A 27265-nucleotide genomic window follows, 5' to 3' on the forward strand; every position below is an offset into this window, starting at 1 on the left:
CAACAGTTATAAAGGCAGACTTGATACTGACACCAGACTTCCTCCTTTTGTTTGCCTTTTAAGAAGAGGTCATTAATAATAGCAATGATTAGCCATCTCGTCATTACTCAATCCAGACAGGAGGCACAATGCCCCTTACATCAAACCTGCCCTGTGACGTAGAAGACTTCAAATCTTGTAAGTGAGCCTTGATAAGTCTCTCTACACAATAGGATTTCCTATTATAAACATCTGTTTTCTCACATGAACCATGTTGAACACGTTAAAAATAAGTTTCTCTTTCCATATCAGTCTGTCAAAGGCATAATCAATCAAAAACTAAGGCTGAAGGCCCAAATCTCCTTCCCCCACTGATGAAAGTTTCCACCTTAACTTTCTTGGGGTTTGAAAGTTCAATACTAAGGAAGATAACTGTTAAGGTCTTAAGAACACAATAAAGCTTTTCCTTTTCAAACAGTAGATAACATCTACTAAAGATATTAAATGCACTTTTAAGGAAAAGAAAAAGTAAGGCAAAATGCTATGCAATGTGCCAGTACTCCTTCTAACTCTAGGACTGTGTATACTCAGGTCTCCAAACCAGCACACGGTTGCTCTTTTCCTTAAAGATTCCTCTGCAGTCAGGTGGAACATGAACATTTTGTGGAGAAGTCGCAGAAAGTCCATTTGGAAATAACAATATTGTTCCTCTTTGCTCTCTTGCCATCTTCTGGACTTTATGTGAAAGAATCTTAGTTATCTAAGCTGTTTGGTAAGAAAATGAAAAGCAGATCTGTACAGAGATCAGGAAGGGCAAAGAGGATACACCCACATACCAACCACAAGAGATAGTGACTACCTAGAATGCTCTATTCAAAAGGATTCTGAGGTCATGTGCTGGCTCAAGAGGAAAGAATTTGGGATGATTATAATGTCTACCAAGGTCATGTGAAGGGTGAGTAGCAGCACTTGCGCCAGCTTATTGCCTCCCTTTTATGTAGATGCATTCATCTCCCTAGAGAAAGCCTGGTTATTGCATGTGACCAGGCAGATGACACCAGAATACCAGAAATAAGGGCTGCTAAAGCAAACACCATGGCATAACTTAACATCAGCATCCTACCCTTCTCTGATTAATTTGTTAAAATGTGCTTAAGTTGTTAACCCAATTGACAAAACCCTTTCTCTTTTAATGATGGAGAGTACTATGTAAAAGAAATTATTGTGGTGAAGGAAAGGTTCTATATCTGCACTTTCCAATGTGATAGCCACTAATGGTAGCCACATGCGGCTATTGAGCAGTTGAAATACAGCTAGAGAAATCGAGGAACTGAAATTTTATTTCACTTTAATTCATGTAAATTTCAACTTAAATAGCCACATATGTCAAGTGGCTACCACATCAGACAGCCAATATGTTTACAGCTAAATATGACTAGAATCTGTTTGCTTACAACATTGAAGTAAATGGGATCTAACTCCATTTTGTTTATTGAAATATGCTGAGATCCTAGAACACTACCTGAAACATAGTAGATGCTTAATAAATATTCATTGAATGCATAAATGACTGGATAAGATTCCAAGTCAATCCTGAGGTATATAAAGTTTTGCAGTTTGGGCTTTTATACAACATCATGAAAGGGAGATAAATGTACTATCACAATTAAACATTCTCTCAGACTCAAACCAGTAACTCAGCCCTCATGGGCTTAAGTAGAGATAGAATTTTCCATAGAGCTTCAAATAGACAAAGGGTCAGTAGATACATGTTTAAATTGTACATTGCAAATACTCTGAAATCTCCTCAGCCCCTAACCTGAGAAGTAAGAAAACAATTCATTTTAGAATTGCCCCATCAGGTACTCTGAGAGAACACAGTATTTGGGGCAAAACTTCTCTATTATGACAGGAAGATGATATGGACACTATCATATTTATTATCAAATCCACTGATGGAACCAAGTTTAAGAGCTCTTTTTGGAGATGCCAAAGAAAACACTTAATGGTTAAAGTGAAGTGAAGTATCCCTTAAAGTGAAAGGAAGTATCCCTACAAAAACACATTTGGCATATGTAACTTTCAGCACTTTGGAAAAGTCATATGTAATAGTCCACAAACACCAGCATTTATTTGCCCCCAAATAATTATGAGAAGTGGCAAACATAAAAAAAGCATCACTAAAGAAACAGACTAAAGAAAACAATGATGAATTCTGTTCCAAATGAGATGGTATTTAAAAAAAAAAACTACTGATGATATAGTATGAAGAACATTACTTTTCATTAGTAATAATTAATTCTAAATATTTTTGCTTTGTGAACCTGATGCCTATAAGAAAATATTCCAGAGTGAATTCAGGCATTTTGCCTGCCTTTGTGACACACACCACCTCAATTACAATACAACAAACCATTATGCAATGCTATGTGAAATGTAAATAAAATATCTTCTGAGTACTTTCTTCTACCTCTCAATACTTATGGGGACATCTGACCTTGAACTGAGAGTCTCTTCTGAAAATGCTATCCACATGTCTGAAGTTCTCCCCCTCACACATGTACTCTGCCATCCACTTTCAACCAAACTGTCTAAATTACATTCAGATTTCTGTGGTATCATAATAACTTCAATATGGGACATATTTTCAACATTCTGGTCAGAGACTCCTTTCTTTCCCGCCTTACCCTCCCTCCAAGTTATTTCAGGTTTGCATATTTCATTTTCACATCTCAGTGGGATACCCATCACATAACATTTATTTGTGAGGTCTAAAGGCATAACGTGGGGGATTGTGAACTAGCATGTCAAAACCACATACTGCATGCGTATGTCTTGAAGAATGAAAAAGGAATCCCTTTTTCTCAAGATATATAAGCTGTCTCAACAGTATAAGTCCAAAGTGAATACCACAACCTAATTAAAGATGAAGAGCATAACAAGCAGTATTAAAATGTCTTTCTTCATTCATTCTTCTCCAAGTTATGTTTTTATCAAGTGTCCTGTCTCATTAATGACTTCGATAGACATTATGAGTATACACACCTTCTAATCTCACCAAATTTAGAAGAAAGTTGAAAGAATTTTTCCCTCCTTGTTTTGGGAGGTATGACAGCACAGAACATAGTGGCAGGACAGAAAGGAGCTTTGAGAAGATGCCTCGTCCATTCACCTGCCTACAGGGATGAACATACTACATACTCCCAGCAGAACGAGGCTGTTTCCAAAGTTCCCTAAATTCAGAAATACCACAATCTCTCTGTGAACTCAATCCCTACATTTGAGAACCTCTATTTTAAGGAAATTCTTCCTCTGGGTCTAACCACACTTCAGGAGCACGTGAGCTGTGTGATCACACAGGGCCCCACGTTCAGAAGGATCCCACACTTGATTTAATGCTTTGCCATTGCCATCTTGAAATTCTTAATAATGTTATCTTTGAACTTATGTTCTGTACGTGAAGTCCAATGGGAGAGAGAAGTGTTTCTGAGAGGGGAAGACATGCCCAATATGCGTGGCCTTCTCCCTTTCTGTCCCATAAGCTTAGAATTCCATGGCCCCTGAATGACTGGGAGTCAGGGAGACTTAAAGCAAGTACAAGGAAGTTATGTTACATCTAGACTGATTACGTGGGGGCACTGACAACCCTTCAAGGCTTTTCATTTGCCCCAAAACTTGTTTTGAATGAAGAAAGGCAGCAATAGATTAATAAAACCAGGAATGACTAAGGCAGTCCATTATATCATGTTACTTCCCCGTATTATCCAACTATTACACTGAAAATGGTAACAGAAGGAAGGGGAAATAGAGTAACACAGAGTTCCTTTTCCTTTCTCTCCTTCCTTACTCATCAGTAAGCTGAAGGTGGACAGTATTGGTAGATGTGTACATATCAAGAAGTGAAATAAAAACCGTTAATTTTGTGCACTGATTCACAGTTCTTTAAGACCAAAATACATATGCATGTATGAGCTACAAAATACAAATTACATAATTTGGGTGATTAATATTTGTATTAAGACTGGCATTGTACACTATAAAGAATAAGGGTAAAATTCATGCTAACAACTTGAATTTTTAATTTTCCTTCATTTAGAACATAAAATGGCATATAAAGCACCATGATGAAAGAGAGATGGAAGAAAGTAAAAGGCTTGTTTTGGTATCTGTTTTAACAACACTTTAGCACTTTTTCCTACTTTTTTGAACAAGGATCTATATTTTCATTTTGCACTGGGCTCTGTAAATTATACAGCTGGACCTGCCCTGCTTCCTCATGCTCCAGATTATATCTACTACATGTGTTCTGACAAGTCAACTCTTGTTAGCTTTCACCTTTCTCTCCAGTCATTTACCCAACAAATATTGACTGTGCTATGGTCAGGCATTGTGTCAGATGCTGAGAATATGAAAATGAGTAAGATATAATTCCACTCTATGGAGTTGCAACATGGGGGGTTAAGGGGGTAGGAGAAGAATAAATAAAACAAGATGGGATTGGGAGGGAGAAAAACCATAAGTGACTCTTGATCTCACAAAACAAACTGAGGGTTGCTGGGGGGAGGGAGGTTGGGAGAAGCGGGGTGGGGTTATGGACATTGGGGAGGGTATGTGCTATGGTGAGTGCTGTGAAGTGTGTAAACCTGGCGAGTCACAGACCTGTACCCCTGGAGATAAAAATATATTATATGTTTATTAAAAAATATATATAATTCCACTCTATTCCATTATCTCATTTAATTCTTACTCAACTTATTGCATAGGTCCTATTATTGCTTCCAGCTTAGAGCTACAGAAGTAGAAATTTAGAACAGCTAGAAAACCTGCTCAGAAGGACTTTATCATCAAGTGGTGGAACCAGGAACTGAGGCCATCCACATATTTCTGACTACTTAATCTGAGTTCATAGTTATCATTCTTACTAATACACTCCTAATTGTACTGTTTTCTATTACTACAATCAATTGTAGCAGTAATTTTATTTTTTCAATCTATGAAAAAGGTGTACTCTAAATTCTTTTCCAATTTTTTATTAGTATTTTGTTTAGGATATAAAATATAGTTTCATTTTTTTCATCTGACAATATTTTGACCCAATTATAGAAAATTACATTCAACTGACAAAGACTGTGATTTTCAAAATCTTGTTCATGACTTTGTTTGCTAAAATATAGTGTATTAGTTAAAAACATATGCTTTGAAAGCCACCAGACCTGGGCTCAAATCCTGGCTCTACCACCCACTAGTTTCCAAAAGGTACTTAACTCTCAAAGCCTAAATTTTTTCATATATAAAATGAGGATGAAAACAGTACCTTAACTACCTTATTGGGACATGTTTAAGATTAAATGAGATAATTCTTGTGAAACACTTAAGATACCACCTGATGCCTACCTAGTAAGCACTCAAAAATGCTAGTTTTAGTACTATTATTTTTAGTCCTGTGTTCTCATAGCTGTGTTTAAAAATTAATTTTAAATGACTTTTTTCTTGAAATGGTTTCCTCCAATACAGAAAATTAAGTCCAGCAGTTTCTAATTTCTAAGAAGTGTATTATTTCTTTGTATTTAAAAGCATGCAATAAGTTCCCCCAAAATGACACCTGGTAGTCATATAATCCTCTAAAATTCAAGGGCTCTAAAATATTTTTATTCATATAATCTTTAACCAAAAATTCCAAATATGAACCCTCATTTTCCCCCGTTTGGTTCTAAACTGTCTACTCAAAGTGTCAAGAGTAAAGGAGTTTATACACTGTACATAAAGAACTATATAAATGTAGCAAAATATTCCTGTCATTTAGCAAGGCTATCTCAGCTCTCCCTAACCCTAGAAGTGACACTTAAATATAAGAACATTGTGCAAATTAAAATGGCTGAACTGTTTTCTCTGGTGGAAAAGGAAAGGATTAGCTAATCTGAAGGTTTACTGCCATTGCTCAGGCAGTCAAATGACTGTTTCCGTGGCTTTAAGTGATTGAAGAGCACATAAAAAATAGACTGAATACCACATAAAAATGGACTATATACCTATTTTTAAAATAACTCTAGAAAAATAAAGGTCTTTATTTGACATTTTTATTATGGTTTAAAGAAAAGAAAAACAGGATCTGGGTTTAAAAAAAAAAAAAAAGCCTCCATCTGATACCTTAGAAAATATGATAGCCATGTGAGATCTTCCTAAAATCACACTCTTTTCAATAATGACGGCTGTTACCACTACAGGCTTGTGGGTCCTTACCAATTCTTGAGTGTCCTGCTGCAGTGGCAGAAATGCTGCTTCCAGAATAGCAACCTGGTCAGGACTGAGCTTCTGCCACAGCCCAATCAGCAGAATCACCAGATGGGTGGCACTTCTCAGCTTGGTGAATGACTGGAACAGATTGTCTTGGTTTTCCTCTACCGCATCTGCTAGAGCGATTACCTGCAGAAATGACAAACTTCAGTTAGGGATAATTTCACAATTCTTGAGCCCTCAACAAATTACATTTGGCACACTCTTGTTTTTCTTTAAAACAAATTGATGAACTTTGTCTTCCACAAACACAAGCTATGTTGGGTAATAAAATAGTTATCATTCATCTGTTCACTTCCTTCTTTTAAAAAAAAAAAATCCCTAAGGTAATTCCAAACCCATATGGCCAGGAGATGAAAATATCCATGAAATCGGCTTAATGGGGACATTGTTCGGTGTCTGCTTCACCATCAACAGACCTTCTACAATATGTGATAATATAAGTAACCCTAATACAGTTACTTTAGTCTTTATTACTAGCCACAGAGATTGAGCAATTAAAAAGTATCAAAATAGCCTCATTTGCCATGTAATTTAAAATAATGACGTCATTGTACCCTTTTTAGAAAATACTGCCTCTGATTATTATTCTTTACTTGTTACATGGTGCTGGGATATCCAGTATTTCTTTATTATAACTAAAAGGTAGATCATGTTCAAACATTTGACCAATTGAGTAATGTCATTTTTAACACAAATGTCAGGCATTAGCCCACAGGGACCTGAATGAAAAAAAAAAAAAAAATTTCAGGGTGTGTTAGCTTTACAATGCCAAATCTACTTAGGATAAAATTGGCAGGAGAAGAATTGGCTCTTTTTTTTTTTTTTTTTTTCATTCTCCTGAATAATCCTGTGGAAAAAAGAACTAAAGCAACAATTGGATGGAACATCCAAGACTGCCCATTGGTGTTTTATTTTAATGTCTTGGTGAATTTTGTGCTCATTAAAAGTAATGAACTGACTGGCTCAGAGGCGCAAGGCGTCTGACAGCCCCCAGAGCAGGAATAGTAAAAGCCAGGGCAATGTGAGCTCCTTTCTATCAGTCCCTGCCAGCTTGAAGAACTAGAACTTAGATGACTTTCAGAACTCTAGTGTACATGAACCATTTGGTGATATTTCATGGCTTATTGACCCTGGCCCAAAGGGCTTGTTAAAAAATCATCATTCAAACAAGTCAGGGTTTACAGCTGTGTGGTCTCCCAAATTCCATGTAACAAGAGGGCTGTAGGGGGACAGTCCTCAGAGTATCTGGGAGATGATGGAAAAGAGATACAGTTTAGGAAAGACAAAGCAATTGAAGGTCCTTGCCTGACAATTCTGGGTAGACCAGGATTCTTCATCATTTGGTTGAGGGGTTGCAGGAGATAGAAAAGACAACCCAATTCACATTCAGATCTCCAGGGAGCCCTGGGAGTTTGGACCAAAGTCAGCATTACAATAAAATGCACTGCTTACTATGTACCTAATACTGTGCGACTTCCTTTCCATAGGTATTCAAAAAAGTACATATCTTATAATCCATAAGGATCTTATAATTTGTTGGACAGGAAATATACATATACAACCAATTAGTGGAAAGAAACATTACTGTAATAATGTCCTAATTGTGCAGAACAGAAAATAAGTATAAAAGAAGTTTGCAAAGGGACAGATTACTATGGGCCAGAGTTAATATCCCTGGGGCCTCTTTTACTCAAATGAGGCTTGGAACTCATCCCTTCCCTATTACTTCAAGAAGTCCCCTCTAAAAGACAGAGGCCACTTTCCTTAAATCAAAACACCTGGAATCATCTGCTTCTTTCCCCTCACCATGATTACAACTGACTCCTGTTAAATTCTGTATTTATTTTCTTTTCTTCCTGTGAGTGTTACCAATTAAGCCTCATTGTGAGGACCATCATATAACAACACAGATGCCTTGTCAATAAGCCCAAATCACACAAAGATCAAGATCATAAACACCTCCTAAGTGCCAGGTATATGCAAGAATTTGCAGGAAGCACTCTAAGGAAATCAATGGCGACAAATCTAATCTCTACCTTCAGAGAGTTTATAATGGAGAAAGGAAAATATGTCAGAGGCAAAAGTTGATACTGTAGGGAAGACCCTACGAATGATAAAGGAGAATGCCATTAATATTATAATCATTAGGTTAATAATAATCCTTGTAATTAAGTGAGCATAGACTACATGCCCAACATTCTGCTGTGCCAGTACTACACACATGGATGCAAACTGTGCCTGTGTTTGGAAGGGCTCCATAATTGGTTTAATGCTCTGCTCTCTCTGTCTTGAAATTTTTCTTCTTTTTTTTTTTTTTTTTTTTTTTAAGAGAGAGAGGGAGCAGGAGGAGGGTAAGAGAGGCAGAGGGAATCTAAGCAGTCTTGACGCCTTGTGAGGAGCCCAATGTGGGCATGATCTCATGACCCTGAGATCAAACCTTAACCAAAATCAAGAGTCAGACACAACCAACTGAGCCACCCAAGTGCCCTTCTGTCTAGAAATTCTTAATAATTTTATTTTTGAACTTGTGTTTTATAAGTGAGGTTGATGAAGGAATAAGAGACATGTACATGAGAAGAGGAGATAATGCTCATTAACTCACAGCATTAAATGTTCTTATATTTGCATTTAAAATTGGCATTGCACAATGTAAGACTAATGTTAAAATTCATGCTAACAACTTTAAATTTAAATTTTTTGTTACTTGGAATGGCATTAAATAGAAAATAAAAACAAACCAGCAAATGGAAAAGCTTTGTATTTTAGTAGTTATTTTAAAAGCATATTCTTCTGGCCTTTGAACAAGGGCCCTGCTTTTTCATTTTGCACAGGGAACTGCAAGTCAAATAGCCAGCCTGACCATCACCTTGCAAGTGAGAGACCAGGATTCACACTTGGAGTCTCTCACTTCAAAGCCTGCATGCAACCTGAAGCACCTTCTAGGTTCAGAGAAAGGCCTTACTGACTCTGGAGAACTTTAGGAAAGAAAACGTAGAGGAAGAAACAGTGGTGTGCTGGAGCCAACTTGTCCAGCTCCTATAGGCTCCAGAGAAAGGACAGGTCGTTTGATTTTCAGTTTTGTATGTCAGCTATTAAACTTGGCCATTACTAAAAATTAAGTCACATAAACTTGAAATTAAATAAATTACACCAAAACAAGGGTAATAAATACTCAAAACTCATTGCTTCCTAATTAGTTTACTATTGTCAAGACCCTTGAGGTTATTTATGCTTATTGTATCTGTATGTTGAAAACACTCTGCAATGGTGGGTTATTGCCCATTTCTTCCCAGCTTTGCATTCAGTGACCTCACATTGGTAGACTGAAATCAGCCATGGCAGAAGTATTTACACATGAAAATCAACAAATGTTACAAAACCGTGCTTCCTCCCAACACCTCTCCTTCCCAGAGAACCAGCATGCCACTGAGAGAGGTATCAGAAATTCATCCTTAAGATGGGTAAGGGTGCTTTAAAAGTGTAGGAAACAACTTGAACAAATGCATTAAAACAGAAAAGTAGAGAGTGCTTGTTCAGGAAGGAGCAAATATCCCAGTTCGGGAACAGCATTTGATGAGATCAAAAAAAGGAAGAAAAAAAAAAAAAAAAAAAAGGTAATCTGGGCAACTGTCGCAGAGGAAATGGAATGTCAAGTGAATAGCATGCACTGAGCAGCGCAGGTCCTGGGTGGTGGTGAAGTACTGTGAGTGTGGGTGTTCCCTGATGCAGGCTGCATTCAAAGCAGCTATCGATCATAGTAAACATTTGGGCATTTGCTGGGACTTAAAGTAAGGCTGTTATGCACGTTCCTCACTATCAAGGGAAAATTCTTACTAAGTGTAACAGCATGTCAGTTCATAGACCCACCCAACTTGCTAAACACAGCTGTGGTGGAAGAATGACTTCTCAGTGAGACAGCAGCCCAAGCCACAGGATCTTTCCTGAGCAAGGCCCAAAATACATTAATCTGAGAGAAGCATCGTTTCTCTAAGTTTCGGTCTTGCTAGTTATATTTCTGTGCCATTGTGGAAAGTCTGCCATCCCCAAACGGTCACAGAAATTGGAAAGAAATGGGATAAACAATTCCTTATGTAAATTACCCCCAAGGAAAATCTTCCTGACCTACTGGCCAGCATGAAATACTAAACAGATCTCCATGTTCTCAATTTAGTTCTACGTATAACAGCCAAGTTTACTTTGTTCTCCATAAGAGCCAAATGAATTTAGCAGAATTAACATAGTAAAAAGGGCTGGAAAATATAGACCCACCAAGATTTAGATCTGTCCCACCAAGGCCTAGAGGATCTCGCTATTCACCTGGAACTGCAAAATGAGGCCAACCAGCTGCTAGGGCTTAAATCTGAAGGAGAGTGATTTTTCAGTGCTCATCACTGGCTGTGCAAGATGTATGTTCCCTGGGTGTTCAACAGAACTACAGAAAGGGAAGGGTTTAGGAAACAATAAATGCTAACGATTTCAAGCACAAATGTGTTGATGGCCTTTGTTTTGCTTTTTCGAATTGAAGGTTTTCAAATAAAATGGAGACCCCAAAGGACATCCGTATCCAACTGCCATATCAGTTGATGCCAAAGTAATGAGGCAGAGGCCCAGGGAGCTGCTTGCAGGAAAATGCTCAACTCATAAAATGAGTGTGAAATTAATCCCAAATACTTCCAGCTGCCAAGATAGGCTCTAAAATTGGTTACAGGAAAGTAGCAGCAGCAACAGCAGAATAGACATGAATCATACTATGTGAACACAGACATGTCCAATTTCTTCACCTAAACTCACCATCAAAGCTGCCTCCAAATCTTATGTGTGGCACACAGAACCCTATTACATTGCTGCTTAGCTATCATTTACTAAGCCCTGACTGTGGGCAAAGCACTGTGTTAGTGCTGTTATAGCCAGATTACCACTTGGTCTTCAGGACTACCCTCTGAGATAGAAATTCTTGATCCCTGCAGCCCCCCTTTCCAGGTGAGGAAACAGAAGCTCAGTGCCCAGATGACCTTAGTGCCTGTGATCCTGAACTACAGCAGAGAGGCACCAGGACTCAAGGCTGTCTCCTGATTCCCCACTGAGTACTTTTTCTTCTGCAATGGTACACAAATATATACAGTAGTCCCCTTAAAATAATAAATAGGTTTTTATCTTGATAATCAAACAAAGATACTAAGGAAAAACACTACTAATACATTACATCCATAACAGGCATATGTGCTTTAGTTAAATTTCCCCATTGTTGGGCTGTTACCATGAGGTCAACTCAAGTTGGAACTTCCAAGCTTATTTCTGCCCAAAGTTATAGTAAAAGAAAATTATTTCATCATTTGTAAAGGATGGGGAGGTTTTTCTTTCCTTAAAAAATTGTATTAGTTTCTATATAATTCAAAATTATGAAGCTTTAGAAATTATGAAGCTTCAAAATTATGAAGCTTTAGAAATGAGCTATTTATTTACTACACCTGCTCCTTTAGTGAAGCTCATTTTTTAAAGGGATGACTCATTTATTGTCTACAAATCTCAGACTACAATCTTTTCAGTGGTCTAAGCAAGTTGATGTTATGTAATAATAACTGTCATCATTAACTGAGGGCTTCCTAGGAGCCGGACACTGCGCTAACCTCCTTAAGAGATTAGCTCATTTTATTGTCAAAACGATTATGAAGTAGGAACTATTACTGCCCCCCATTTTAAAAATAAGGAGACAGAGGAGCTCCTGGGTGGCTCAGCATCCGACTCTTGATTTAGGCTAAGGTCATGATCTCAGGGTCCTAAAACAAGCCCCGCATTAGGCTCCCAGTCAGTGGGGAGTCTGCTTCTCTCATTCTCCTTCTTCCTTTGCCCGCCCTTCCGCATGCACTCTCTCTCTCTAAAAATAAACAAATAAATCTTTTAAAAACTTAAGGAGACAGAAATATAGAGCAGTTAGTCAGCAGCAGAGCCGGAATTTATACCCAAGCAATCTGACCCAAGAAATGTCACCAAGTAACATCACCTGCATTGATTTTCTGCCTGCACATAGATTTCCTTATAGGTATATGTGGAACAAATTCTATCTGAAGCTTCCCAATGGCAGGTTTCCACTTTGCTGACATTCTAATACCTCCATATGAATTAAGATAGGTTTATTTTAATAAAAGGTCAGCATGGATGAATGAGTGAAGAAAACGGAATCGTATGATATGGGTGAGTTTATACATCCCTTAGGGCTGAATATAGCAAGCTGTGCCAGGACCGCCTTCCCTAGGGAGCAACTTTATGTCACAGTGCAATTTACTTCCTTTTTCTAGGCCTCTAGTTTCATCACCTCCAAAATGTAGGGGTGGGAAATATGATCACTAACATCTAACATAGCTGTAAGTGCCAGATTCAAAAATGTTGAAATTACTTTTAAATATGTTGTTTTGAACTATCCATACCACTTCTTGTGTTTTTCGTTTAATATTTACTGATTTAGAGTTTTTAATCTATAAAATGACAGTAAGGATAATACTCATTTATTTTATAATTATAATCCTATGAGAATTAAATGAAAGAGGTAAGAAGATGGACAATACCAAGTGTTGGCAAGAACGTGGAGAAACTGGAACCCTCACATATTACTAGTGGTAATGTGATATGGCTCAGTCACTTTGGAAACAGGTTGGCAGTTCCTCAGAAAGGTAAACATTGAGTTGCATATGAGGCAGCAATTACAATCCAAGGTTTATACCACCAGAGAAATGAAAATATATGCCTACTCAAAAATTCATTCCAAATGTTTATAGCAGCATGATTTATAATAGCCCCAAAGCAAAACAACTCAAATGTCTGTCCATCAACTAATGGATAAATTAAATGTGGCATATCTACATAATAGAATACCATTCAGCCATAAAAAGAAACTTACACATGCTACTACATGGATGAACCTTAAAAACATTCCATGGAGTTAAAGGAGCCAGCCACGAAGGACTGCATGTTGTATCATTCCCTTTACATGAGATGTCCAGAACAGAAAAATCTATAAACACTGTAAGTAGATCGGTGGTTGCTTAGGGTTGGGGGGTGGATAGTGGACAGGAGGGGAAAGGAAAGTGCCTCCTAATGGCTGTACAACCCTGTGAATAGGCTAAAAATATTAAATGGTACACTTTAAATGAGTGAATTTTATGTATATAAATTATTTCTCAAAACGTTGTTAAAAATAATAAAAGAAGTAAAAAGTATATAAAGTATAACTCATGTAAGGTAGATAAGTTTACACAAATAAAGGCAAATTTTATTTGAGCAACAATTTTGATATGTTAATGGCCAAACCATATTGTAACTTGGGCTTAACAACATTCTGGATGACGTAATAATCAAGTAACTTTGGAGTCAATTAGATATGTATGAATACTGGTAATGCTAATACTTACTAACTGTACAACCTTTGGCTTCTCTACCTTCCTCAGACTTAGTTTTCATCTACAAAATAGATGAAACGAATTGAGTTAACAACCTTTCTGTTCATTTCTAATTTGTTTGGCTCCTGGTTACTATTTCTTAATACTCTATAGTTGAGGGCTCATTTCACTGTAGAAACATCAGGCAAATTCTACTTTATCTGTTAGGTTAACAAAGACACTGAAAAAAGGAAGAGCACACTACTGACTACTACCTCCTAAGGCAATGCAGGACAGCTGATCATTCTGCAGTATTCCCTGGCCCTCTCCGTGTGGTCCCTCAACAGAAGAGACTACTCATTTGTAGCCAAGTATAATAAAGTTTCAAAGTAAAATGTCACAAGACCACGTATCAAATATATACTAAAAATTATGAAAGGTTACATGTATTGGATTCTTTTTTTTATTCCTTTAGCAACTCTATTAAAACACACAAACACATACAAACATACAACTTTGCCTGTTATGACTTGTTCTCTAAAAATTCTCTGAGGCTTATCAGGGAGCTAGATATTGGATTTTTTTTTTAAGATTTTATTTATTTGTCAGAGAGAGGGAGAGCGAGCGAGCACAGGCAGACAGAATGGCAGGCAGAGGCAGAGGGAGAAGCAGGCTCCCCGCTGAGCAGAGAGCCCGATGTGGGACTCAATCCCAGGACGCTGGGATCATGACCTGAGCCGAAGGCAGCTGCTTAACCAACTGAGCCACCCAGGCGTCCCATGTTGGATGTTTTTAAATACCTTATTGAAAATGCTAGCAAATTTGGTGATTTAAATAAGATGTTTACTAAGTATACTACGATAAGACAGAGGGAAAACAAAACTCATACTTATCCCAGAAACTTCCAGTGTAAAAAGAGCAATTAATAAGTTCCCACAATGCCCACAATTTTCTAATACTCAGTAAACAGTGGGTGTCCCATAAATGCTGGCTGAGTCCATCTAAAACTCCAGCACAACTAAACAGCCTCTTAAATCCTAGACACACTCAATCAGGCGTTGTCAGCCTCCCAATTTGAATGGAACCCAAATAATGTCACATGGAAACAACATATCTACCTCAATATATCTGTCATCTACTTAAAAAAAAAAAATCCTTCAGTTCTTCTTTAACCACGGCTGCCTAACACCAGGCTAAAGACAGCTATAATGACTGCTGAAATGAATTTTTTGTTCACATGGCTTCCCTTTTGTCAGAAAGACACACTTTCAGTCTACGGGAGATTTGGAAGGAGCCAAGAAAAAGGGCATACTTCCCACACAACGATGTTATTTGCGATGGTTTTTGCTGCAGACTCCAACATGGGAAAGCCCCTGCACTAAGGAAGAAGAAAAAATTTACCATGTCTAAACTTCTACTTTGGCTGAAAAGATCCAATTTGTATCCAAAAGAATTGTGCTTTTAATAGAAAAAGTGAAGTAAGGTTCAAAATGAAAAGAGAAAGGGTGTGATGATTCAAATGCCAAATAAGCATGTAAGAAGTGCTTCATTATCTGTGTGCTGAACTTTTAACTAGATAAAAGAGAACCCAGGTTTTTAACTGGAAGGCATAGAAAGAATCTAATTCTTAGCTACTTTTACTACTGTGTTGTTTTGTATAAATAGAACAGGAGGCTAGATTACATTCTATTACTCTTCTTATGGAGTAAAAACTAGGATTCCCCTATAACAAGCATTTAGCTGAAATTCCTAAACCAAACCCAGGATTAGAATATATTTTTAACCATGCTATCATTTGGGGAGCTATTAAAACAATAGGGAAAATGTAGCCTTAGTTAAAAAAAAAAATTCAGTAACACATGATTTGTCTTCATAAAAAGAGACCTGCTAATTGGCCAAATCACCTGATGCTTTGGAACATCGAGATATGATCATTGACTTTTAGAAGTCATGATGGTTTTACTGGTCTAGGATTATAATTTTCCTTAACACCAATCTACATTTGCCAAATGCCTTGAGAATTCATTTAAAACTGGTTTTAGAAAAACAAATTATTCCTGAGAAATTTCTTTATACTATATAGTATAGGATACCCCCCCCTTTTTTTCTTTTTTAATGTTCTGGCCAGAAGAATATGAAAGGTAGGCAGTGCTGGAATATAGACTTTGGCTGGGACTTTTAAAACATATAGCACTGATACATAAAAATATTAAATGAGAATGACAATAAATCATTTGCAAGTGACACAAGGACAAATTTTGCTCTTTCTGCAAAGTTTATTCACCAAATATACATGTAACTTAATCAGCTGAAAGGAAACTAACTCCAATGCTTGGCTAATATAATGCTAAAAATACAACTGATCTCAAACCTGATTACTATTTTTACCTTCCCCCCACCTCCACTCCCCTGCTGACCAAATTTTTACCCCTTTCCATAAAATTACCTATTACAGCCAAGTGAAAACCCAATTTAAAAAATAATAATTAATGGAATCAAGCTGTAAAATAAAAGAATGAATGTTCTCTGGACCATGGTTACTCATTGAACAGATTGCTATTAAAGCTGGAATCTATGGTTGGCAATGTCAGAGCTCATTTTACAAACCCTGGAGAATGCCACAGTTATCACCGTCCAAAAACAACATTCAAGAGGTCTGATCTGAATAGCTCCTAAGTTTAGAATATTTTAGACCACATTCCTACAGGCAGACATGTCAGTAATTATGGAGCCACCCACGCAGCCTTGAGTGCCATCTCCAGTGAAGGCAAATGATGGGGAGATGGGTACTTGGTTGGTTATCCTAATAGCACTCCTTCAGCTAAAGGCTGCTAATGCTAAGACACATTATCACATGTAGTCAATTAAGGAATGCTGATAATCCACCCAAAAAGGCAAAACGAGAAACTGAAGACCCCAGCAGTGCTGATGATGGTATTGAGCATTTCCTTCATTCCAGAGTTTGAGAGGTAAATGTGGCATTTTCACAAGAGTGAATTGTTGAGTTTTCTCTATGTATCTTCTTTTAAAACACCTAGTTTTTCAGAGTCCATATCTCTTGAACATCAATGGTTTTTATCTTTTTTTTTTTTTTTTAAGACAAAATACATAGTTAAACCACTACTATCCAATAGTACTTTGGCAAGACATGTACAGGGCTATATGGTTCAGACCACATGGAAATAATACAAAAGTCAATCAGTGGCACTTCCTGGTTTCATATGAAGTGAAACAAGGGTAAACTATTGGTATTTCTACAACAATAGGTTGTTAGGATATTATAATTGGAAGGGGCCTTGCTGAAGATAAGTTGTACCTGATTTCTTCTGTGTTGTAAATTCATCCAGGCCAAAGATTGTTTTACTGTTCGGTGTACCCCTTCCATAGCCTTAGTCCTATAGTAGGCATTTAATGTATGTCTACTATACTGAAGTAAAATAAAAAGCCTGACAACTCAGTAGCATAAGAATGTCCATCAAGGTAGCAATTTATAGGGGTGCCTGGGTGGCTCCATCAGCTAAGTGGCCAGCTCTTGACTTCGGCTCAGGTCACGATTTCAGGGTCCTTGGATGGAGCCAGACATTGGGCTCTGCACTCAGTGGGGATTCTGCATGAGGATTTTTTCTCTCTCTCTTACCAATACTCCCCAACACCGTTCTCGGGTTCTCTCTTTCTCTAAAATAAATTAAATAAATCTTAAAAAAAAAAAAAAAGACAGCAATTTATAGGAGCACTACTTGGGCAACGGAAACCCATCCCTACATCCAGGTGGACAAGACCAAGGCCTACCATTTTTAAAAAGCTTTTATATGTTATTTATTGGGTCTACCATAGGTATTAAGTAGCTAGGCTCTAAATTCATACCTTCAACAGGTATTGCATTACAATGAACTAAATTCATTCAAGTCTTTACCATGAAGTTTATGTGATGAATGTTACAAAGCCTGTAATTTAACTTTAAAATACATCATCATAGAAAAGGTCATTTGATGTAAGCAGTTGAGTCAGTCTAAGCTACACTCCAGAGCACGTTCTCAACCTTGTCACTAATGACATTTAGGGCCAAATAATTTTTTGTTGCAGGGGCCTGTCCTGGGCACTGTTAGAAGTCTAGCAATACTCTGGACTCTATAAATTTGATGTCAATAGCACCCTCCTCCGAGTTGTGGCAACCAAAAATGTCTTGGGACACTGCTAAGTATCTCCTTAGGGAAAAAAAATCACCCTGGTTGAGAATCACGGCTCTAGAGTTGGAGTTTGTCCTACCCTTCTATAATTAGAAGCAAAGCTCACATGTCAGAGAGCACTACACAAGCACTTAAGCTATTGGGGTCTCCAAGCAATACCAAAGACTTTTTAATTACCATTACGAATTTCAGAAATAAGTTCTGATTAGGGAGATCAGAGGTTGGATAATCAGCAATATGTGTGTTAGAAATAGATTCACTGGCAAAATCATCAGTATTAAGATACCTGAATTGGCAGAATATTTTTACACTCATACTTTTCCTTGCATAAAAGAGGGATAAGAGGGATAAAAGAGGGATTACTGTCCTACCTGCCTCAATGAATCTTTCCAGAAAGGTGGTATTCTAGTGCCTACAAGACATAGATTTGAACTTTACCCAGCCTACTACAATACAGGCTGCAAGAATTGTTCCATGCTGATAACAGGTATTTAATAAATGTCTTTGTGTAAGGCAAAATTTAACTATGAGCCTTACTTCCATTAGAGCCAAAGAGAATGGTTACAGGGAAACAGTTTATTCTCATCCACCTCAAGCTTTTTGATGGCTATTGTTACTTACTTAAGAATTCTGACATGACGGAATCATCTCAAAAAAAAAAAAAAAAAGAATTCTGACATGACCAAATTGGCAAAATGGTGTACAAGGTCAATTAAGTGCTAAGTGATAGAGATACATGCGATTTAAGGGCTGCCTGCAAAAAACTAACAGTAAGGAAAACAAATATATTAATAAAAACAATAACTTCTGCTTACTATGTGTCCACTATGGGCCAGGTACATTCCTAAAAAGTCAATGGATATTATTACTAAACCTTTCAACAATACATTAGGTAATTATTATTTTTGTCTTACAAAGAAAACAAGGTTCAGAGAAGTTAAGTAACTCGTTCAAAATCACACAGCAGTGCCAAATCAAACCAGGTGTGCCTGAAACCTCCAAAGCTCAAGCATTTCCCAGCCTACTACACTATAGCCTTAAACACACACACACACACACACACACACACACACACACACACACACACACACACGATACAAATGACTATTAGGTTGAGTTAACATAAGAAAATCTATAAACAAGTCTTCCCCACCAATCTGATTTCCTAGGGATGAAAGGCCTACAGACTCTTCTATTTGTCCTTCTTTTAAATAAATCCACATTTGAATGCCTTTGGTTCAGAATAGCACTGACAATGTGAACATCACTCCTACTACCTTCCACCCGCATCTCTGTTACCTGTCTGGCCCAGTTTGCAACCCCTGCAATACTCACAAACTTTTCACACATAAAACAACTACAAGAGGGAGAAACAGAAATCATCCACATGACAAATGATTAAATCTGAATCTGGGCTCTGGTCCTGTCCTACCACTCCCTGTAGTTTTGACACTAAAAGAGTCTCCTCATCTCTTGAAACTTCAGCTTTCTCCTCCATAAAAAAAGACATATTCACTGTGGAGCTCAAATAAGATGCAACATAAATGTGTTTGTCATGGGGGTGCCTAGATGGCTCAGTGGGTTAAAGCCTCTGCCTTCGGCTCAGGTCATGATCCCAGGGTCCTGGGATCAAGCCCCGCACCCGGGCTCTCTGCTCAGCAGGGAGCCTACTTCCCCTCTCTCTCTGTCTGCCTCTCTGCCTACTTGTGATCTCTGTCATATAAATAAATAAAATCTTAAAAAAAAAAAGTGTTTGTCACAACACCTAGCACACAGTAAGCATTCAATTGAGCTTAGCACTGTTATTATTATTATTAATTTTTCCCTGGCTAAATACCCAACCAACAAACTTCTTATTAAAACAAAACAAAGCAACAACAAAAAAACCTATTATATACAGTAACGACGCCCCCCCCACCTTCCATCTTAGTTTACACAGTACCAATAACTTCAGCATCTCTTCATGGGACTTATTAAGCACACAAGTTACAAATATTATTTACCAAAATGTGTAGCATAATTCCCACACCCTACACTTTCAAAGCACCTGTATGTCCCCATCCATTATATCCATTACATTCAGAACAACTTGTTTGATCATTTTAAGCTCTGGGAAGGAAGGAACTGTGTTTTGTCTTATTTACTGCTATGTCCCCTGCCACCTAGTACAGGGTCTAACACACAGCAGGGTTCAACAAATACCTGAATTAATTAAAATAAGTTCCATCTAGCATATCTTGGAAAAGTAGCATGTTGGCTTACCACAACTATCAGAGGTTTCTCTCAAAAGTAAAGCTAAGGGGCACCTGGGTGGCTCAGTGGGATGGGCCTCTGTCTTCGGCTCGGTTCATGATCTCGGGGTCCTGGGATCGAGCCCTGCATCAGGATCTCTGCTCAGCAGGGAGTCTGGTTCCTCCTCTCTCCCTGCCTGCCTCTCTGCCTGCTTGTGATCTCTCTCTCTCTCTGTGCCAAATAAATAAATAAAATCTTTTAAAAAAAGAAGTAAACCTAATACCTAGCATACCAGTTGTGATGCCCAGCAAACAGCACATTTCCTTAATTCCATAATGTACTTTGCTTTTTAGGTGCTAACATACACACACACTCTAATGATTTTCAAATCATAATGTGTCTTATCTCTGTTCATTTAATGTGCTAATTTTACTTTTTTTATTTTCAAAGGTAATCAAATCAACAATGGGCCTTAAAAATAATGTACTAGGGGCACCTGGGTGGTTTACTCTCTTAAGCGTCAGACTCTTGATTTCAGCTCAGGTCATGATCTCAAGGTCATGGGATCAAGCCCCACATCAGGCTCTGAGCTGAACATGGAGCCTGCTTAAGATTCTCTCTCCCTTTGCCCCCTCCTCCTCCACATAAAATCTTAGAATCTATTGAATACATTTTTGTTTGATATTTTGTTTGGAATCATACTTCCCAATGCCAGGTTCTTCATCCAGTTCCCAAAAAATAACTGTTTCTAGGGCATTCCCTAGCTGCCCCTCGCGGGGTATTCTCTCTTCTTTTCTTCTTTTTTTAAGCTTTTATTTAAGTTCTAGTTAGTTAACACACAGTGTAATATTAGTTTCAGGTGTACAATGCAGTGATTTAACATTTCATACAACACTGGGTGATCATCACCACAAGCACATTCCTTAATCCCCATCGCCTATGTAACCCATACCTCCCACCCACCTCCCTTCTGATAACTATCAGTTTTTTCTTTATAGTTAAGAGTTGGTTTCTTGGATTCTCTCTCTCTCTCTCTATCCCCTTTGCTCATTTGTTTTATTTCTTAAATTCCACATATGAGTGAAATCATACGGTATTTGTCTTTCTCTGACTGACTCAATTCCCTTAGCATAATACTCTCTAGCTCCTCCATGTCATTGCTAATGGCAAGATTTCATTCCTTTTTTGGCTGAGTAATATTTTATTATATATATGTATATTATACACACACACACACACACACACACACACACACACACACATAATGTGTGTGTGTGTGTGTGTGTGTGTGTGTGTGTGTGTAATATATACAACCACACATCATTTTTATCATTCATCAGCCAATGGACAGTTGGGCCGTTTTCATAAAGGTCCCCTCAGCCTTCCCCACCCTTCCCAGTGGGACCTAATGCTCTTCATAACAAAATTGTGCAGTAGAGTTGCTAGATTCACTTTAGTCATGATGAAACTGAGGCCCCTTCTGAAAGGTTTGAAATACTGTCCATAAACATGCAGCCAGATTCAAACCCAGGTCTTAGAGCCCATGTTCCTCTACTGCATCCCCTGTTGCTACAGAACCTTAGCTCCATGGAGCTAGAAAATTCACTTCTGCAAACTTTTCACTAACTTTTAAAAATTTAATTCTGCTTTCTTATGATTTCAATAAAAAAATCCATTTAGGGAAGTTAATAAAGTATATTTCTTATGAATAAAGGCTAAGACTGATTTACCCTAGTAAACATTCATGAGACTTTTCACACTTAAAAAGTAATTTTTAATAACTATTTGCAAAATGACCTTGAGCTACAAAATTAGCCAAAAGATAGTAAATATCTATGTACATTTCTAATAAAGACCAGAATAACATAAACAGGAAAAGGACCCACAATGGTTTCAGTCCTGACATCAATATTCTCATTTAAAGTTTCCCCTTTTAAACAAAACACACAAATAAAAACAAAAATAAAACAGGTAGAAAAAAAATTTTTTGCCTCAACCAAAAAAAAAAAAAAAAAAAAAGGAAGAAAGTAAAACAGAACACAAGCAAATAAATGTGGTATATATTAAAATGAGACCTTTTCTTGAAATGTCCAAGTTTGAGTTTGATAGGATGAGAAGTCCCTCTAAACCCAACATCTATCTTTTCTTCCTTCTAAGTAGCTGAAAAAGACTATATGAGGAAGATTGCATCTGATGAGAGAAGTATGGGTTACAAACTAGTTTTAAAAATAACTCACTTTTTAGTTTACTTAAATCAAACGGGAGCCACAGTCAAATAAGAATCCTCCAAGAGAGTCCATTTACTAGAAATCTGAATCCATTTTCAGGGAATAACAAAAGAAAAAGATTATCATCATACCAGGAACTGATTCACACAGCCACTTTTTGTTTAAACTCTTGGTATTAATATCCAAAAATGTGATAATGAGTTGAATTTGGATAAAATAACAGCTATCACCCAAACTATCCAGAGAAGAGATTTAAAATCTGGGGATAGAATGCCATGTTGGCACTTAAGGCCCACAAGAGTGATGGGAAAGATTACAGTGTAGCCTGTGAACCCTCTGGAAGCAGTTCTTTGTTTCAGCTCTCTAGAGTTTTACCCTGCAGCCATCATTTTAATTCTACTAAGAACACCTTAGAAAAGTAGGGTTTAATAGTCCTTAGAAAAATTATGGTTTGATGATTAAAAAATAATATTATGAAAGATTATACACGTTATTAGGAAACTGCTCACCATAAGAGGTCCCGGATGTCCGAAATCCATTCTGGCAGAAAAAAGGGAAAGCATAAACATTGCATAAAAAGAAACTGATATGAGGGCATAGGTGTGGTCTGCTGGAGGAAAGAAGAGATTCTGAAGTTGGTGGTGGTAAGTCTCTCCATAAAGTGGGATTATAATCTAGCTTTATTTTGACTTTCTATTTTCTTAGAAACTGAGTAATTTTCTTTACTATCATGGTTTTCTAATTTGTATAGGTGATTTAATGTATACTTTTTTAGTCTACCACATTTCTGACATTGATGATTATTTTCCCCTTGATCACTAGGCTGTGATACTGGGACATCAAGTTGAGATGTTATATTAAAAGGGACAGGAGAGGCAAGTGAAATGAGAGCCCTGAGCCTCTACCTAACCCTTTTCAGGTTGACCATAAGGTTTCTGTTCCCTAATGACTGAGAAAAACACAATTTATAAAGGACGAAGACCCAGACATATCAACTGGCCGCTCTGGCGAGAGTGACTGGGAAACCAGGGACCAAAGTATGGTCATGGATGAAAGGGGAAAAGAAATGGCCCAAACCACTTCTTCCAGCAGCAAAAAACCTGTCTCCAGCTCAGGTCATAATTCAGAGATCCTGGGATCGAGTTCCCATTGGACTCCTTGCTCAGCAAGGAGCCTGCTTCTTTCTCTCCTTCTGCCTGCCGCTCCTCCTGCTCGTGCTATCTCTCTCTCTCTCTCTCTCTGTGTCAAATGAATAATTAAAATCTTTAAAAAAAAAAAAAAAGATTGCTTGGTGTGCTAGAAAGAACACAAGGCCTTTGACTTAACAATTTTACTCCCAATTTTGTTGTCTCTCCAAATATTCTTAATATATTCCAGACTGAGACCTACTATTCCACTAATTTATAAGGAAAGAATATAGTATCAGTATCTTGTCTGGGAAAAAAAAAATAGCATCTGGGACAAATTTCTGTTTAAGAAATGAGGACACCAATGGATTATAATGAATCTTTGCCATATGTCCTTAAACAAAGAATACTAATATTTAAGAGTAAAGATTTGTCAGATTATACAGAAGTAGAGGGGGCATTCAATAGTTGGGTTCAACGGATTTTCAGTACCAAAAAATTTTATAGTAAGAACTTTTGCTTTCTGTAATAGTGGTATTGAATTTCAAATTCTAAAATAAAACATGTCACTGACTTGGGTGGGACATGCACATGATGAGGACATAGGGTAAGACACCACTGAACAAGTCACAAATTCAACTTGTTCTCAATAAAAGATATTACTGGCTATTACAATGAAGAAAACAATGTTTTCTTGGCTGGTAAGAGTGCCAGTGAATATCAGCTTTGGTCTCAAGAAGCTAAAGAGATTAGGGGATAGAAAAAGGCTTCCTTGAAGAATCCCACTCTTCACCTGAACAGTTACCAGGGCCACCTCTGAAAGGCAACTGGTTTGTGGCAGAAAGACAGAAGTTACTGAGATTCTTTCACCATCTATAAAAACAACAACAATAACACATTGGCTTCTATGTTGGGTGAGGAAAAAGAGCAGGATCTCAGCTTTGTCCCCCAAACTTCACAATTCTGAAACAAACCTATGCCTTAAAAATCCACACCTCTAAAAGTTAGTCAAGGATCCCCGAATGTGTGAGGACATAACAAATCAAATCAAAGATTTGAGCTTGGTGATTACAGTGTCCAAAAAGAACACCCAGTCTTTCCATCTCGGGCCCAGTCAATATTGAAAGTAATATTCTCTTCATGGAGTATAAAGATTTTCTGCTCAAGGCCAAGGACCAGATTATTTTAAGATAGCCTACCAATTATCAAATATTTAAGTCTGTGTTTAAGCTCGTTCCCAGAGAAAATAAAGGTGTTTATTCTTCATTTAGAATTCATGGCTTATTTGAGCTATGAGATTAAAATATAAAATTGCCCCTTTTCTTGATTTCTATCCAGAATCTGGCTTACTAATCCACCTTTAGAATGGAGATAAATAACATACTTTAATCTAAAGGAAACAAATAAATCCCATTTCCATTCCAGAACAACCCAGAAACAGAAACAGTGAAGTGTGTATGGCCCAAACAACAAAAGGGTCTTATCCTCTAAAAGCCATTGAAGCACTAATGCTTTAAATCCCAACATTTCTGCCAAAGTCTATAGAACCTGGAAAGATACAGGTTTAATACCATATAATTTCCACTGAACTGGAAATGGTGTGGTTTCTAACATAGTTTCAGCAGACAAATTTAAGGCTGGCTAACTCTTAAATTGAAAGAAACATATTCTAAAATTAGTAATTAGGAGAAGGAAAAGACCAGTATAATTAGAAGCTCTAAAAGGTACTACTAAACATAACGTTATTTCCAGGATATCCCTTTCTGTCTCAATTATACAACTGTATTTTCTATTTTGAGCCATCCTTCATGGCATCTCATCTATGTTATTAGTTAAACTTAAAAAATAGGCCACCACAGCTTTTGAAAGAAACAGATCCCTTTTTAAATTTTGGATTTAAAAAGGAAAGAGAGTTACAACCAAAAGACCAATCGCAATGGGATACATGATGTACATTTTTCTTCCCATTCAAGGCAACATGGTAGTCAACCAACAGGGAGACCCTTTCTCTCCCACTCAATAAGCACCTGCACATAACTAGAGGTTCCTCTATTTCCTGTAACTCTTACCGTCGCACTCTCTAAAAGGAGCACAAACCATACTTGTCCATTTTCTTCAAGAATATATGAGAATTGAGAAGATTTTTTTTTCAAGAATGTTAAATTCTGAGATAGAAAAATCACAATTTTAGCCACCAGCCCCATGCTTGTACTCTTTTTTATTTTTTATTTTTTTGAGATTTTATTTATTTATTTATTTTTGACAGAGACACAGCAACAGAGGGAACACAACAAGCAGGGGAAGTGAGAGAGGGAAAAGCCGGCTTCCCACTGAGCAGGGAGCTTGATACGAGGCTCAATCCCAGGACTCTGGGATCATGATTTGAGTCGAAGGCAGACGCTTAACCACTGAGCCACCAGGTGCCCCCCCATGCTTATACTCTAATCCCTCTTCCCTGATATAACTCACTACTAACTACTACTCGAGCTGCTGCTTCATATATTTATACAATAGTTCCAGATAGTAACATTAATAAGCCAACTATCTAATAAAAATTATCCCAATTTGCAGGGGGCACAACCCTCCCAAGTTTGCTACTTACAATAATGGCTCAAAATCTCAGTCATATTTAACTCACAATTCCTCCTGTATTCACTTAAATATTAAGTAAGTCACCAAGGACTTTCAGTTCTACCTTCAAAATATCTCCCTGTATGTATTTCTTCCTCTCCACTCCAACCACCACTATCCTCAAATCACCTCTAGTTCACTGAAGCAGACATCAGGTAAACTGAGAAAGAGGAGAAAAGATCACTCATACTATGCTAAAGAGAGTGATTATTAATATTTTAGACTATACCTTTTCAGATAATTCCTTCTGAAACTAGCTCCACATATCCAGATATGTATATAAGTTTACATGAATCTGACCATATTTTAGATGCTTTCCTTATTTTATGCAACATTATACAATAAATATTATACCATACCATATAGTTTAATTTTAAATATAATTTTCTAAATTTATAGTTCCTAAGTGATCTAATCCTCATTTTATAGAAAAGAAATACATGTGTGGAAGTTACAGGTCTTACCCATGCTATGGAATAATTGAATAAAAATATTCAGTCTCCCCAGTCTTACCAGTGTTTATCTTACTTAATCTCAATTCATACTAGCTCTCCTATATCAGCCTTTTTTTAAATTTTATTTTATTTATTTATTTGACAGAGATCACTAGTAGGCAGAGAGGCAGGCCGGGGGTGGAGGGAAAGAAGGCTCCCTGCTGAGCAGAAAGCCCAACGTGGGGCTCGATCCCAGGACCCTGAGATCATGACCTGAGACAAAGGCAGAGGCTTAACCTACTGAGCCACCCAGGCACCCCTATATTAGCCTTTTTACCAAAAATAATTTAGTCCACTCATCATTTCTCAGGCACCTCAAGTATCTCCACTAATATACATTAACTTGTATTCTTCCTTCTGCTATAAATCCTCTTCTGAATCTCCTCTTAAATGTGCATCCTTCCCTAAAAATTAAACAGAAGTTTTGCCTTCATTTATGCATTCATGACTCATTCATTCAACATATATTTACTCTGTATTGTGCCCCAGTGCTAAAGATTCAGAGTTCAACAATACACACATCGGCCCTACCCCTAAACAATTTATCCACTATTGATCAAGAAAGACTATTACACAAGTAATAGCACAAAAGTGTGATAAACATTAGGTAAAGATGCATGACAGAGACCCATGGGGCAGCCAATAGGAGAACTTCTTCTGTGATGCTTGAAAAGACATCCTGGTTCATGGTATCTCCTCCTAGATTAGAATTCCTCT

General features: G+C 37.4%; 1 protein-coding gene across 3 annotated transcripts in view; it reads right to left on the reverse strand.

The window, feature by feature from the left end:
• BBS9 (Bardet-Biedl syndrome 9) overlaps positions 1-27265 on the reverse strand; it is a 446163-nt gene that overhangs the window by 93970 nt on the left and 324928 nt on the right. For all 3 annotated transcript variants that reach the window (XM_032305995.1, XM_032305996.1, XM_032305993.1), the window contains one exon: positions 6220-6402. In XM_032305995.1, the coding sequence (XP_032161886.1) occupies positions 6220-6402 (183 nt within the window). The remainder of the gene's footprint in view (positions 1-6219; positions 6403-27265) is intronic.

This window comes from Mustela erminea, chromosome 11 (assembly GCF_009829155.1).
Source record: "Mustela erminea isolate mMusErm1 chromosome 11, mMusErm1.Pri, whole genome shotgun sequence".
In the NCBI taxonomy this organism is placed as follows: Eukaryota; Metazoa; Chordata; class Mammalia; order Carnivora; family Mustelidae; genus Mustela; species Mustela erminea.